General features: G+C 39.8%; 1 protein-coding gene across 1 annotated transcript in view; it reads left to right on the forward strand.

Annotated features, from left to right (window-relative positions):
* LOC136866639 (nose resistant to fluoxetine protein 6) overlaps window positions 1-14,745 on the forward strand; it is a 254,056-nt gene that overhangs the window by 169,798 nt on the left and 69,513 nt on the right. The window contains exon 10 of the mRNA XM_068226574.1: window positions 12,614-12,803. Within this exon, the coding sequence (XP_068082675.1) occupies window positions 12,614-12,803 (190 nt within the window). The remainder of the gene's footprint in view (window positions 1-12,613; window positions 12,804-14,745) is intronic.

Genomic DNA, 14,745 nt, shown 5'->3' on the forward strand with positions numbered 1-14,745 from the left:
AAGGAATAGTCAGAGAGGAGGTGAAGGATGTTTATACAACGGACCAATTACAAGAGATGTTCCAGAACCAGTCAAAGATATTCGAAGAGCTGGAGACATGGATAAAGACAAAACGGAAGAGGTAGCAGCAAATACGGGAAATAATGATGAAAAAATCGTGAAACTGAAAGAGAAAGTAAAAAATTTGGAAGAAGAGGTGACGAAACTGAAGAAAGTAGTGGCGAACTGCTGTCAGGAACGTGTGAAGAAACGTATTTTTATACACGGAGTGAAGGAAGAGGTACAAGGGACTACAGTTGATCTCATATACAAGGTGGTCGAAGTAATCCAGAATAAGATGAAGATCAACTTTAGCGAAGTCGATATCAACGATGTTGAAAGGGTAGAAAAAGTGAGAGGAAACAGGCCTATCAGAGTGAAGTTGTTATCAAGTGTGGTGGCGGAAATTATCGTGAGAAACGCGTGCAATCTGCAAGGCAATAAATTATGGGTGAGGAGAGATGTGGAGAGTGAAGGCAGTAAGTGCTTAAATACTGTAAGAGCTCATCTATTTAGGGTAAGATGTCAAGGTCTCAGAGCGCATAGCAGGGTCCAGCAGTCGATAGTATCTAATAGAAAGTGGCTAAGACGTTGGCCGGTGGAGAAGTTGTAGATGATCGACGACGACCTAAAGCGGGAAGAAAACGAGGAAGCAAGACAAGACGACAGGAAGATATAAGAGGAAGCAAACGGGACAACGAAGCAAAGAACGAACGCATGCCAGGGGGCAGTGTACCGAGCAGTCCACGAGCATTGCAGGAGCAGAAGTGGGGAGTTAGCAAGTGCCGACAGAAGTTGAATCACAAGATCCAGATATTTCAGACGTAAGATAGCAAGTATTCAATAAAGAACAAGGAGTACGCGAGGAAATGTAAGGTCGAAACACCCTGAATAGAGGGAGAAGTTTAAACCTAAAATATTTATGGGACAAGAAAAGTAAAATTGTAGAGGGAAAGGAGGACAAGGTGTGCTCCAAAGGAGAAAAGGAAGAAGGAGTTGGATTAGAAGATGATAGGGCTATAAGAACGAGAAGTAAAAATAAGGGAGGTAATGGGGAGGGATGCGAGGGTAAGTCATAGCTAGACTGGAAGATACCGGGCGAGTTGGCCATGCGGTTAGAGGCGCGCGGCTGTGAGCTTGCATCCGGGAGATAGTGGGTTCGAATCCCACTCTCAGCAACCCTGAAGATAGTTTTCCGTGGTTTCCCATTTTCACACCAGACAAATGCTGGGGCTATACCTTAATTAAGGCCACGGCTGCTTCCTTCAAACTCCTAGGCCTTTCCTTTCCGATCGTCGCCATAAGACCTATCTGTGTCGGTGCGACGTAAAGCAATTAGCAAAAAGACTGGAAGATAGGGTTTATAAATATTAAAGGATTACTAAATAAGGTAGGTTAAGAAGCAGTTATTAAAACGGTAGAAAGCTTCGATTTTGTGGCGCTACCAGAGACATGGCTTGAATTCGAGAAAGAGATGAAATGGAAAGGGTATGAGGTAAAGCATAAATCCAGCAGGAGAAAGAGCGGAAAGGGGAGATTTCCGGTAGGAATAGCGTTAATGATAAAAGAGCTTAGTGATCTATTAGAGGATATCAAAAATCATATGGAGGAAGTAATTTGGGTCAGGCTAATAGGGGGATGGTACAAGGGAGGTAAAGGAAGGTATATCTGGCTTTTATATATTGCCACCCACAGAACTCTGCTTACGCGAATGTAATTTTTCATGAGGAATAAGTACTACAAACAAGTATCATCAGAGGTAAATTTGATAAACACGTAATGTTGTTATTTGGGAACTGGAATTCTGTGCCCTATTTACAGTAAAGAAGACGAGATGGTGATGAGGGTAAGAAGGCGAAGTGCAGATAAAGGAAGAAATGGGTATGGATCAAAGCTGTTGGAGCTATGTGCCACAGGTAAATTTTATACTTTGAATGGATGGTGGGAAGGAGATAAGCGGGGTAACTGACATTCATTGCGGGACAGGAGGGAGTACGATTGATTTTGTATTGTATTCAGAAGACAGAGAATATCCAAATGATGCAGGTTGGCGACTGGTCCGAATCCCAACATGCACCAGTATGGGTGATGATAGAAAGACGTGAGAGAGAAATAGAGAGGGGAGAGGTAAAGCGAAGCATGGAGAAGGGCATTAGCTATACTAAATACAGTTGGACGGGAAAGACAAAACTGGAACTAAATGCCCTTTTAGAAAAAGAGCTGGACTTAATTGGTTGTGGATAGGAAGAGGCCTTGAGAGAAGGTAATAGTGATAGAGCATTAGAGCTACTCGAATACCCATTTAAAAGGGTAGCGCAGGCGAAGAGAGTTCATAGGAGGTGGGAGAAGAACCAGTAAGTCTGGTACAACAATGAATGTAAAGTAGAAAGAAAATTAATGACGGTGACGCTAAAAAAATTGGGAAGAAGGAAGGGCCTGAAGAAAGAATGGCGTTTTGTAACCTAAGAACAGAATACAAATTCAAAATTGCAGAGCGAACGGGAATCTGGATGAAAGAGAAAGCCGAACTACTAAATATGGAGTGTAAGATGAAACAATTGGAGAAGTATGGGGCAGAATAAGTAAAATTAATAAAGGAGGGAAGAGGGTTGGCAAACCGAATATAGCGGACGGCCAATGGCTTGACTATTTCCGGGAGCTGTTAGGAGTTGAGGACAAATGGAGGCAGGTAAAAAGTGAAATAACATGAGGGAGAATTTTAGAGGTTCAAATTCAGGTACTTGATAAAGAGATTTCAAGGGATGAAGTGATAAGGTTGTTGCGTAATCTCAAGTCCAAATCAGTGGGAGGGTGTAATGGTATAAGAAAAGTTTTTTGGAAGGAAATAGGTAAATACGATCAGGTGATAGAGGGTTTAGTAAAATTTTTAACAGGATTTTCGAAGGGGGAAGTACCCAAAAGAGTGGGAAGTTGGAGTAATATGCCCTATTTATAAAGAGAAAGGTAGCAGAAATTTTCCAAAGAACTATAGAGGAATAACACTATTGGACTCGCTGAGTAAGGTGTACGCAGGAATATTGGCGAGCAGGTTAAGTGTCCGGGCCGAGAGACGTTCGATATTGTCAATTTTTCAAGGGGGTTCAGAAGAGAACGAAGAACAATAGATAGTATAATTACCGTCAAGATGATCATATAAACGTAGCTGGATAGGAAAGGGGGTAAAGTGTACTTAGCTGCAATAGATTTTGAGAAAGCATTCGACACGGTTAGTAGAGGTGCATTAATAGAAAATTTAGGGAAGGTGGGCATATTTAGGAAAATTATCAAAACGATTCAAGCGTTATATGGGAAGGTATATTGTCGTATTAGATTGGAGGATAATTTGATGAGCTGCCAAATAGAATGAAAGGTGTGGCTTAAGCAGGGATGTAAGTTACCGCCCATGGTATTTATTCTGTTCATTAATGACATCCTCCAGGATCACGGAGGAAATAATTGGGCAGTGACGGCGGTATATGGGTTGGAGATACCAGGCTTAATATTAGCCAATGATGTGATCCTTCTAGCGCTATGAGGGGGAGGCTTACAGAAAAGTATCAACATGGTTGAGGAATTCGCAAGGAAGTGGTCAGTGAAAATTAGTGGAAGTAAATTGACGGTGATGGTAGTAAGACTAAGAGAAGGAAGAATAAAATGATATGCGTGGTACAGGGAGTAAAGATTGAAGAAATAAGCAAACTGGTATATGTGGGAGTAATTATAAACAGGAAAGGAGGCTGGGAGGAACAAATTAAGAGGGCAAAGTGGAAGGGGTCTTTCCGGAGTCAACATCCTAGAATCAAAATTCCCTGGTATAAATTGCAGTTTGCAAAAGACTGGTGTTAAAGACGTTGTTGCTAGGTAGAGTACTGTATGGGGTGCAACTATTGGGTTTAGAGGACAAAAAGGCATGTTGAAGCACATTATATGTAGATGTAGCAAAACAATGATGCAATTACAACAGTGCACGGCAAATGCCGGTGCATTACTAATGATTGGGGAGTTTATTGAAGCAGATTGAGTTAAAAGAGAACTAATCTACAGAATGAGACTGAAAGAGGAGGAGGTGGTGTGGTTTTGCAAGCAGCGTATCACCAACACTTGAAACATATGGATTCGGGGTGTTTGGATAGGATCGGTATGGGGTGTATTTGGAAGATAATTTGATACGGAAAGGGGAACAGCAGACAGAAGGAGATAGTTGGGAGAGTTAAGGACATGCAAAGGCAGCACCTGATAGAAGAGTGCAGGGAGAAGGGTTCTCTTATCCTTTATAATAGAGTCACAAAGTTGCAAGAATAAACCTCATCAACGTAAACAGAGCATAGGGAAGAGGTTTGTTATGGTGGTTATTTGGCTGTATAAAAGTAACGGATGGACTAGAAGGGCAGGTAAATTACGATGTTTACTGTGTGAGAAAGTGTAAAATGACCTTCACTTGGTGAATGAATGTATAGCGTTAGGAAAAGTGAGAAGTAAGTTATTGAATCCGAAGGAACAAGCTTCACTTAAGCAGGGGGATGAAAGGAAAATTAGGTGGTGAATGAATGGACGGGGACCAGTAATTTAAATAAATACATACGTGCTGTTAAAAATTATGCGTGGTCAAAATAGAAGAAAATTGCCAAGTATCTTAAAAATTGTAAAATTAATGTTTGGCGAGTGTGATTTATGTGCTACTCTGCAATAGTGAGTCAGTGATTTTGGATATTACAAGTTAAAATTAGCTAGTGACTACGCAGCAGGCTAAAGGAGTGATATGTCTGTACAGCAAAATCGAGTAATAGAGGAAGTCATGATTAAGAGCAAGTAGAAAGGTTCAAGGATATGGAACATGGTTCAAGGGCAGTGGCTGCTTGCTAGGATGTGTGCGTGTGAAGAGGAAGTGAATAGGCGAGTTTTGCTGACACAAAGGATGGGGGAAGGTCATGTATCCCCAAAGTGTGCCGATGTGTTTTATTTATTTTATTGTCCTATATCGCCAAAAGGCATTTATTTTCCTTATACAGTGTGCCGATTGCCAAGGTCTCCGAGTAGGAGCAAATTTTTTCCTTCTCTGTTTTATGAGTTTTATATTTCTTGGGTTAGATGTTAATTAGTAATTATATATATATATACACATATATATATATATATATATATATATATATATATATATATATATGTGGTAGAAATCGGTAGGAAGAATGGTTCGTTTGTTTTATGGGTATTGTGAATATATACTTGGGCAAAAGCCTGCTATGTCCAATGTGCAATAAATAAATAAATAAATAAATACGTAAATAAATACTAGAGTTAAATCTACCCGAAAATGCACTGACCACAACTAACCGATGTGTACCGGCTGGTACACCTCTACGCCGCAAATTTGAATTTTCCGCTTTAAGGAACTCCTCTACATGAGAAACTCTGAACATTAAAAACTGAATCAACTCATAAGTTTTCTCAGAAGATGTCACTAACTTAAATTTTGTGATTACGAAGTTGTCAGTACTGTGTGGAGTTCAACTTGTTTTGTTTTCTATTGATCAAGAAGTGTGGACATTCTCTGATAGATGTGTCTACAAAAACTATGATTATGCACCCGGGTGTGAAGTTAATGAACTTTCGAAGAAATTTTGTATTCCTAAGTTTTCTCTTTACTAAATTTCGTTTTTTCATTTGTGGGTTGGCAATATTAATATTTTCTTTCCGCGAGTTTTGAATTGAGCCAATCCAGAATTTCTGTAATTAATTTTTGACCAATCATGTATTTCTTCTTCGACTTTGAGTGTATTTTCATGAAGGACCAATAAAGAGAGAGGGTGTGGGTTGATTATTCATGAAAGGTGTCGAATCTTCCACGAGGGTATAAAACTGCTGATTTTCTTGTGCCTGGGCCACTCGAACAACATCTAGCATAGTGTATGGAAGTGTAGCAGGAGGCGGGAAGGGCCTCTTTCATCCGGCAGCAGCTGTTCAACATCTTTATTTCTTGCTAGTTCAGCAGTTTAATCAGCGGGGAAGGTCCGAAATCTTTATTATGTAACTTATCTTCAAACATGTAAATTGCGTGACTTTTGTAAAACTTCAAATATCTTTAACTATAATTCGGGGATAGAGAGTGCTTCACCCTCTCGAGCTCCCCTTCATTTTGCCTTGAGGTGACTACGTTTTGGTAACCTTTTCTTCCTTAATGTATTTTACGAGTCTCTTCCCTAGTATGGGAATAGCCCCTGTTTAATCGGCCTAATGCCGCTTAGGTTTTGAAAGGCTTCATGTAGGAGTGCAAGCTACGCCTCCATCATCTTGGTATGTTGGGCCATTTACTTAATCTGTTCTTTCTTCACTGAGGCCCAGTAGGTTGGGTACAAGATACCCCTGTTTCTTTGTAAGTGTGCCTTGAGTGCAGTTCATAGTTAAGTCGGTTGTGGCCTTTGATAGGCTCAGAACATTGAGAGCAGGTCAGCTCTTTATTTGTGGTAAATGTGCCTCTAGGAGGCTTGATAGTGCTAGGTGGGAGCAAGTACTCCAAGTTATTAGGGGCTTTCTGCCCTTTGATAAATATGTGGTTGCGAGCCGAGAGCACAGAGATTATAAAAGGTGGGGCTTGTGGCTCATATTGTTAAAATATCTCTAAAGCTTGGCTTTCCTGGTATTGTACCTGATTTGACTTGTTGTTACTTGTTAAAATCTTAAGTTTTATGTGAAAATTGTTTTGCTATTTTTGAAAATATAACCTTTAATGCAATTTTAATTAATATCTCAGATTTGTAGTTAGTGAAAACCTATTGAAATAGCTTAATTTTGTGTATATCTGATTCATTTAGTGCTGTTTATATAGTGGTGTTTAGTGCTTGTTGGTAGAAATTGGGAGTAGTAATAATTATTTAAATTTTGTAACAAGTAATTCAGTTGGTCTTCAGTAAATTACGTTTTCTAGGTTAAGTAGGCTAGCTAGGTGCACCTTGTTTCGAATTTAGGTTTAGGTAATACTTTAGGTAACAATATTAACTTTAAAAATATTTGTAAATATCTGTAGGTTCGTTGGCTGTACTTACAAAGGCAGATTATCATAAGGAATAGTACCGTAACTTCTGCAGCAACTTCTCCGGTATTTCGTATAGATATACGTTCAAACTATCGCGAAGGTAATAATTTACTACATTAAAAAACACGATACGCCTGTAAACTTCCATTTAAAAAGAAGTTAAATAGATTACACGGTAATAGTTAACAGTCGTATTGTTATTGATTATTGTCGCTCCCCATATTCAAATATTGCATTGTTGGCTACAGTCGTGAACAAAGGGTGTAGTGTAGTCAAGTAAATATAAATAAAAATCAGCTGACCTTGTATTCCATTCATTTGTACTTCTGAGTAGGTAGTTAGTATCCGTAATTTATATTTCGCTCCCTCGATCTTTCAGCATTTATGAGCGGTTAGCTAATAATAATAAAGTTCATATATCCCAGTAATTGCAGTTCAAGTCCCTGGAGTAGTAGAAGTAGTAGTATTTTTGATAGAAATATTTGAGAAATTATTGTAGACAACCTCGTATTTTTCAGTAGGCCTAATTAAAGACACTTTTTTTTCTCCGTCCCGTGGAGTAGGGAAAATGATAGTAAACCACCAGCTGTAATAATCACATAACCACATTTCAGTAGAATGGTAGTGAAGATAAGGTATAATATATTAGATAGTATCTTGCCAGTTATATTCGTGTTTTTCTTCGTGTACGGCAATCCTTTTGATACTTAAGCATTTAACCAAACGCAGTGTAGTGTAGTGTAGATACATTGTAGTATAGATACAGTACATTTAGATAGTGCCGTATCTTGCCTGCTATATTCGTGTGTTATCTTTCGTGTATATCTATTAGACCGTAATACTAATAATAATTTGTCTAAGCATTTAGCTTCGTTGGTAATCTTTGAGTACAGTAGTTCTTGCAAATTTCATTTCTGTTGTGCTTAGTTGTGACATACGGTACGGTACCGGTATCGTAATTAGGATACGTCTGAAAGTAGTTTAAAAATTACTGTAGTGTACTGTACAGTAGTATACGAGTAATATCCTATTAGAATTTAGTAGTGCTTATTTTATTATTGTAAAATATTTGTGTAGTACTGGTGTAGTAGAAGTATCCGTAGAAACTCTTACTGAAATATTGTTGAAATTAGGATAGGCTTAATTGCAGTTTGGAATTGTGTAGTTCTTGTGTATTACTTTCGATATTCAGTAATTAACAGCAGCTTTTATCCTGTTAGGGGTTGTAGGATAAAAAAATAGAGCACGATTAAGTAGTATTGTAGTGTAGTCGTATATTAATTACCTTATTGTTGTGTACTATCCCAGACAATATATCCCTCCGTTCATTTATTTTTTTGCAAATAAGTTATTTTATTTTTTAATTTAAAAATTTTCCCCCGTAAAGAAAGGCTAAGGAGCGCGAGTGTACTTATTGTGGGTGTGGTGAGGCATTGAGGGGTATGAGGGAGGAGTTGGAAAGTTTGAGGGAGACAATTAGGTTTCTCACAGAAGACAGGAAGGAAGATAGGACTCCCTCAAACAATGTACAGGTTACAGTAGATGTACAAGAGGGAGGGGAAGGAAAGGGAGGAGTTGTAGAAGACAGGTGGTCTAATGTTCTAAGGGGAAGGAAATTGCAGGCCAAGGGCTCTATTCAGGATCAGGATTGAGGACAGGTGTCTGTGCAAAATCGGTACGAGTCACTCCAGGTAGAAAAACAGAGGGAAGATGAGGGACAGGGAGCTGTTGCTGAGATGCATGGAAGTAGGAGGAAGGGAAAAGGTAGGAAAGGGAAAGGTAGAGTAGAGGATAGGAAAAGACAGGTGGAACAGGGTCATGGGAAGGAGAAAAGGGAGGAGGAAGTAGCTTCTGCACCTATCAGGAAAGATAGGGCTGACCAGGAGGGGAGGGGATCAAATGAGGTGGGTAGGGTTGAGGCTCTGGTCATGGGGGATTCCATCGTTAGACACGTGGGGAAAGTGTGTGGAGGAAAGGGAACCAGGGTAGAATGTTCTCCAGAAATTAGGTTGAGGCAGATGTTGAGGAAAGTAGAAGAGAGGGAGGAGGGGAAGGAGAAGGTGGTAGTGTTTCACGTTGGTACCAACAACGTAAGGCAAGCTGATATAAGTACCAACATAGTTGGAGATGTGTGGGATCTGGTAAATGCAGCACGGGTGAAGTTTAAGAAAGCGGAGATTGTTATTAGTGGAATACTGTGTAGGAGGGATACTGACTGGAGGGTGATTGGGGATTTAAATGAGACTATGGAGTGGGTATGTGGGAAACTGGGAGTGAAATTTCTAGATCCTAATGGGTGGGTAGGAGATAGGGATCTGCGCTCGGATGGCCTTCATTTAAACCGCAGTGGTACGTATAAGTTAGGAAATTTGTTTGGAAGGGTAATAGGGAGGTACATTCAGGGAAACGGGATGGCCTAGGGAGCGGTGATAAGGGAACAGGGAAATGGAAATCAAGTAGGGATGACATAAAATTGTTAGTGTTGAACTGTAGAAGTATTGTAAAGAAAGGAATAGAATTAAGTAATTTAATAGATATATATTTAACAGATATTGTAATAGGAGTTGAATCATGGCTGAGAAATGATATAATGGATGCAGAAATTTTCTCACGGCACTGGAGTGTGTATCGTAGAGATAGGATAGGAAAGGTGGGAGGGGGAGTTTTCATTCTGGTGAAAGAAGAATTTGTAAGCTACGAAAAAGTTAAAGATGAGACACATGAAATTCTAGGTGTAAGGCTCATTTCTAAAGATAATAGGCAACTTGATATATTTGGAGTGTACAGATCGGGAAAGGGTAGCACTGATGCGGATTCGGAATTATTTGATAGGATAGTCAGCTATGTGGGAAACGACATGGAAAGAAATGTGATTGTAGCAGGAGATCTGAATTTGCCAGATGTCAATTGGGAAGGAAATGCGAACGACAGGATGCATGACCAACAAATGGCAAATAAGTTAATATGGGAAGGACAGCTGATTCAGAAAGTGATGGAACCAACCAGAGGGAAAAATATTTTGGATGTGGTGCTGATAAAACCAGATGAGCTCTATAGGGAAACTGAAGTAATAGATGGTATTAGTGATCATGAAGCTGTTTTTGTGGTAGTTAAAAATAAATGTGATAGAAAGGAAGGTCTTAAAAGTAGGACTGTTAGGCAGTACCATATGGCTGATAAAGCAGGTATGAGGCAGTTTCTAAAAAGTAACTATGATCGGTGGAAAACGGTAAATAAAAATGTAAACAGACTCTGGGATGGGTTTAAAGAAATTGTTGAGGAATGCGAAAACAGGTTTGTACCTTTAAGGGTGGTAAGGAATGGTAAAGACCCACCTTATTATAATAGAGAAATAAAGAGACTAAGAAGGAGGTGCAGACTGGAAAGAAATAGAGTTAGAAATGGCTGTGGAAGTAAGGAGAAATTGAAGGAACTTACTAGAAAATTGAATCTAGCAAAGAAGGCAGCTAAGGATAACATGATGGCAAGCATAATTGGCAGTCATACAAATTTTAGTGAAAAATGGAAGGGTATGTATAGGTATTTTAAGGCAGAAACAGGTTCCAAGAAGGACATTCCAGGAATAATTAATGAACAAGGGGAGTGTGTATGTCAGGATCTTCAAAAGGCAGAAGTATTCAGTCAGCAGTATGTAAAGATTGTTGGTTACAAGGATAACGTTGAGATAGAGGAAGAGACTAAGGCCAAAGAAGTAATAAAATTTACATATGATAACAATGACATTTACAATAAGATACACAAGTTGAAAACTAGAAAAGCGGCTGGAATTGATCAGATTTCTGGGGATATACTAAAGACAATGGGTTGGGTTATAGTACCATATCTGAAGTACTTATTTGATTATTGTTTGGCCGAAGGAGCTATACCAGATGAATGGAGAGTTGCTATAGTAGCCCCTGTGTATAAAGGAATGGGTGATAGACATAAAGCTGAAAATTACAGGCCAGTAAGTTTGACATGCATTGTATGTAAGCTTTGGGAAGGCATTCTTTCTGATTATATTAGACATGTTTGTGAAATTAATAACTGGTTCGATAGAAGGCAATTCGGTTTTAGGAAAGGTTATTCCACTGAAGCTAAACTTGTAGGATTCCAGCAAGATATCTTGGATTCAGGAGGTCAAATGGACTGTATCGCGATTGACCTGTCTAAAGCATTTGATAGGGTGGATCATGGGAGACTACTGGCAAAAATGAGTGCAATTGGACTAGACAAAAGAGTGACTGAATGGGTTGCTATATTTCTAGAAAATAGATCTCAGAAAGTTAGAGTAGGTGAAGCTTTGTCTGACCCTGTAATAGTTGAGAGGGGAGTTCCTCAGGGCAGTGTTATAGGACCTTTATGTTTTCTTATATATATAAATGATATGAGTAAAGGAGTGGAATCGGATGTAAGGCTTTTTGCGGATGATGTTATTCTCTATAGAGTGATAAATAAGTTACAAGATTGTGAGCAACTGCAACGTGACCTCGAAAATATTGTGAGATGGACAGCAGACAATGGTATGTTGATAAACGGGGCTAAAATTCAGGTTGTGAGTTTCACAAATAGGAAAAGTCCTCTCAGTTTTAATTACTGCGTTGATGGGGTGAAAGTTCCTTTCGGGGATCATTGTAAGTATCTAGGTGTTAATATAAGGAAAGATCTTCACTGGGGTAATCACATAAATGGGATTGTAAATAAAGGGTACCGATCTCTGCACATGGTTATGAGGGTGTTTAGGGGTTGTAGTAAGGATGTAAAGGAGAGTGCATATAAGTCTCTGGTAAGACCCCAACTAGAGTATGGTTCCAGTGTATGGGACCCTCACCAGGTTTACCTGATTCAAGAACTGGAAAAAATCCAAAGAAAAGCAGCTCGATTTGTTCTGGGTGCTTTCCGACAAAAGAGTAGCGTTACAAAAATGTTGCAATGTTTGGGTTGGGAAGAATTGAGAGAAAGAAGACGAGCTGCTCGACTAAGTGGTATGTTCCGAGCTGTCAGCGGAGAGATGGCGTGGAATGACATTAGTAGACGAATAGGTTTGAATGGCGTCTATAAAAGTAGGAAAGATCACAATATGAAGATAAAGTTGGAATTCAAGAGGACAAACTGGGGCAAATATTCATTTATAGGAAGGGGAGTTAGGGATTGGAATAACTTACCAAGGGAGATGTTCAATAAATTTCCAATTTCTTTGAAATCATTTCGGAAAAGGCTAGGAAAGCAACAGATAGGGAATCTGCCACCTGGGCGACTGCCCTAAATGCAGATCAGTATTGATTGATTGATTGATCAATTTCAGCCCGCACCTTCTTTCACCTCTGCATTCCACGGGTAACCCCGTAACACGATGTAAAATGGTTGCAGTTTCAAATAAGACAATTTTGGAGTTTTAGTAAACTGTTTCTGAGTCCAAGTGTAATTTATAAATTGAATGAAAATTGTTTGGAAAGGAAATTTTAATTTGAAGTTTATATGCCAAGTTAAGAACGTAATTTCATCCTATCTCCTGATTTATTTCATTCTCTCTTTATGTTGCAGATATTAAACCTAGTTATGTGGATAATAACCGTTGGATTCCTTATCGGTGTGATTGCCGTCAATAACAAATTTCAACAGACTGACTTCATACCTAACCGCTGGGAATTGTATTTCAGCACGTCCTTCATTAAGTATATGTGGCCTTTCAGTGTGGGTACGGTCATCTACATGTGTGCTACTGGGAACGGATGTAAGTACAACTGGTTAGAATCTACCTCGAGTTGTGAATCAGGATACTTCCCCTTCTCTTTTGCCACATTAGGTTAGGTCCATGAGTGCGGACGATTCGCACAAGTAGGCTTCCCCCGTTTTATGGCTGAACTCCCCTGTTCATCCCTAACACTATATGGAGTGTTGTATCCACTATTGCGAGTTCTTATGGTAGTTGCTTGTGTGCATGTATGTGAAGAAGTTTCTAGTTGGACGAACAAGAAAAGCCGGTCGCCGATTCACTGCATTAACGGAGGCAACTTCATTTCCCAAAACAACCTGGAATCGAACAGGGGATCCCTTGAAACGAAGACCTCGACGCTAAGCATACAGCCAAGGAACACATTAGTGCCTGAATGTGGGCATAGACTTAACTGGGAGCAATGGGTTGTATTAACTACCGACGGTACCAGGGCCTTATCTGCAAAATATAAAGGCGTAATTCCACACGTGAGGAATGTCGTCACTCGTGTTGAGCGCATTGTTGCATCCATTGTGAAGCACTAACAACTCGGAACAAGGGCGCAGAACTGGATGATGTGCTGAAAGAAACTCTGAAATCTGTTATTTGCATCAATGCAACGCCTCTAAATTCTAGGGTTTTTGTGCTATGCAAGAATATAAAGACTGGCCATGGACATTTGCAATTGCATACAGAGGTTAGTTGGTTGTCGAGAGACAAAATTTTGACCCGCTTGTTTAAATCGAGTGACGAAGTTAGGCTATTACTTCTGGATGGGATATTCAATTTCAAAGACTTCTAGAATGATTTCTCGTAGCTTGCGAGACTTGGTTATTTAGCGGGTATATTCAGTCGTATGAATTAATTGAATTCAAATCTGCAAGGAACGCAAGCCACACTATTCACAGGCCAAAAGGAAATAAATCGAACTACAAAAACACTTTCGCCTTTCACGTAAATGGTTAAGATTGAACAAAACAGCAAATACTATAGGATAATGTTTTCAAATCCCTATGGAACTGAATTTAGTATTTTTTCAATTTAGGAATATCATTGCTTTCGTCCGGCTGCAACGCGTAGCATTCACGAGTTTTCACCCCTTCCAACAATGTATTGAACCGTATCAGATCACGGTCCTATTAATTTAACACTCTGGAGTATTTTGAATTTACTGCTAAGGAACCAGTTTACTAACGATGGGCGACGGTGTGGTTATAAGTCTCGAACCAGTAGCAAGCAAGGATCGGTGCTTTTCGCTCGGAAGAACCAACGCAAGATGCTGTGATTTGACTGGTGTCAATTGCGTCGATGGCGTGGGTACGCGAAGAGAAGCGAGAGTCCGCACACGGCAAACTAGAGATAGAGAGAGTAATTTGAAAGCGGGGAAGTACTGAACAACGTCAGGTTGCCATCTAACACGAAATATCCAGTCCTGGAATCATGGCAAGGTCTTACTCAATCTCAGTTGCTTATTCGCAGTTATTTATTCACCGACCAACTCACTCTCTTGTCCGGCTCGGCAGTGTAGGGGGCAACGCGTCCGCCTCTCACCCGGCGGCCCCGGGTTCGATTCCCGGCCGGGTCAGGGGTTTTTAACTGTAATGATTAATATCCCTGGCCTGGGGACTGGGAATTTGTGACGTCCTTAATCTTGCTTTCCTCACACACTACATTCCACACTACCACCACTCCAATTACACGCAGGTTCATAAATATGGTGCCAGTAGGGGCAAAAGATCCACATGGGTCAACGCCCCGAAAAAATAGCATTTAAAAACCCTCACTGCATGCAGTATTGTATCAGTGGTAGAGAGGACTTAAATAACTATTTGTTTAAACTCACCCAAGCAACATTTACTTAGTTTATAAATCTTTAGTACGAGTTCCCGCGGTGTAAATAATTGAATGCGGCTAATGACTGTTAGAGATTAGATCGTGACCGAGAAAATATCCCTTAATA

This window comes from Anabrus simplex, chromosome 3 (genome assembly GCF_040414725.1).
Source record: "Anabrus simplex isolate iqAnaSimp1 chromosome 3, ASM4041472v1, whole genome shotgun sequence".
Lineage (NCBI taxonomy): Eukaryota > Metazoa > Arthropoda > Insecta > Orthoptera > Tettigoniidae > Anabrus > Anabrus simplex.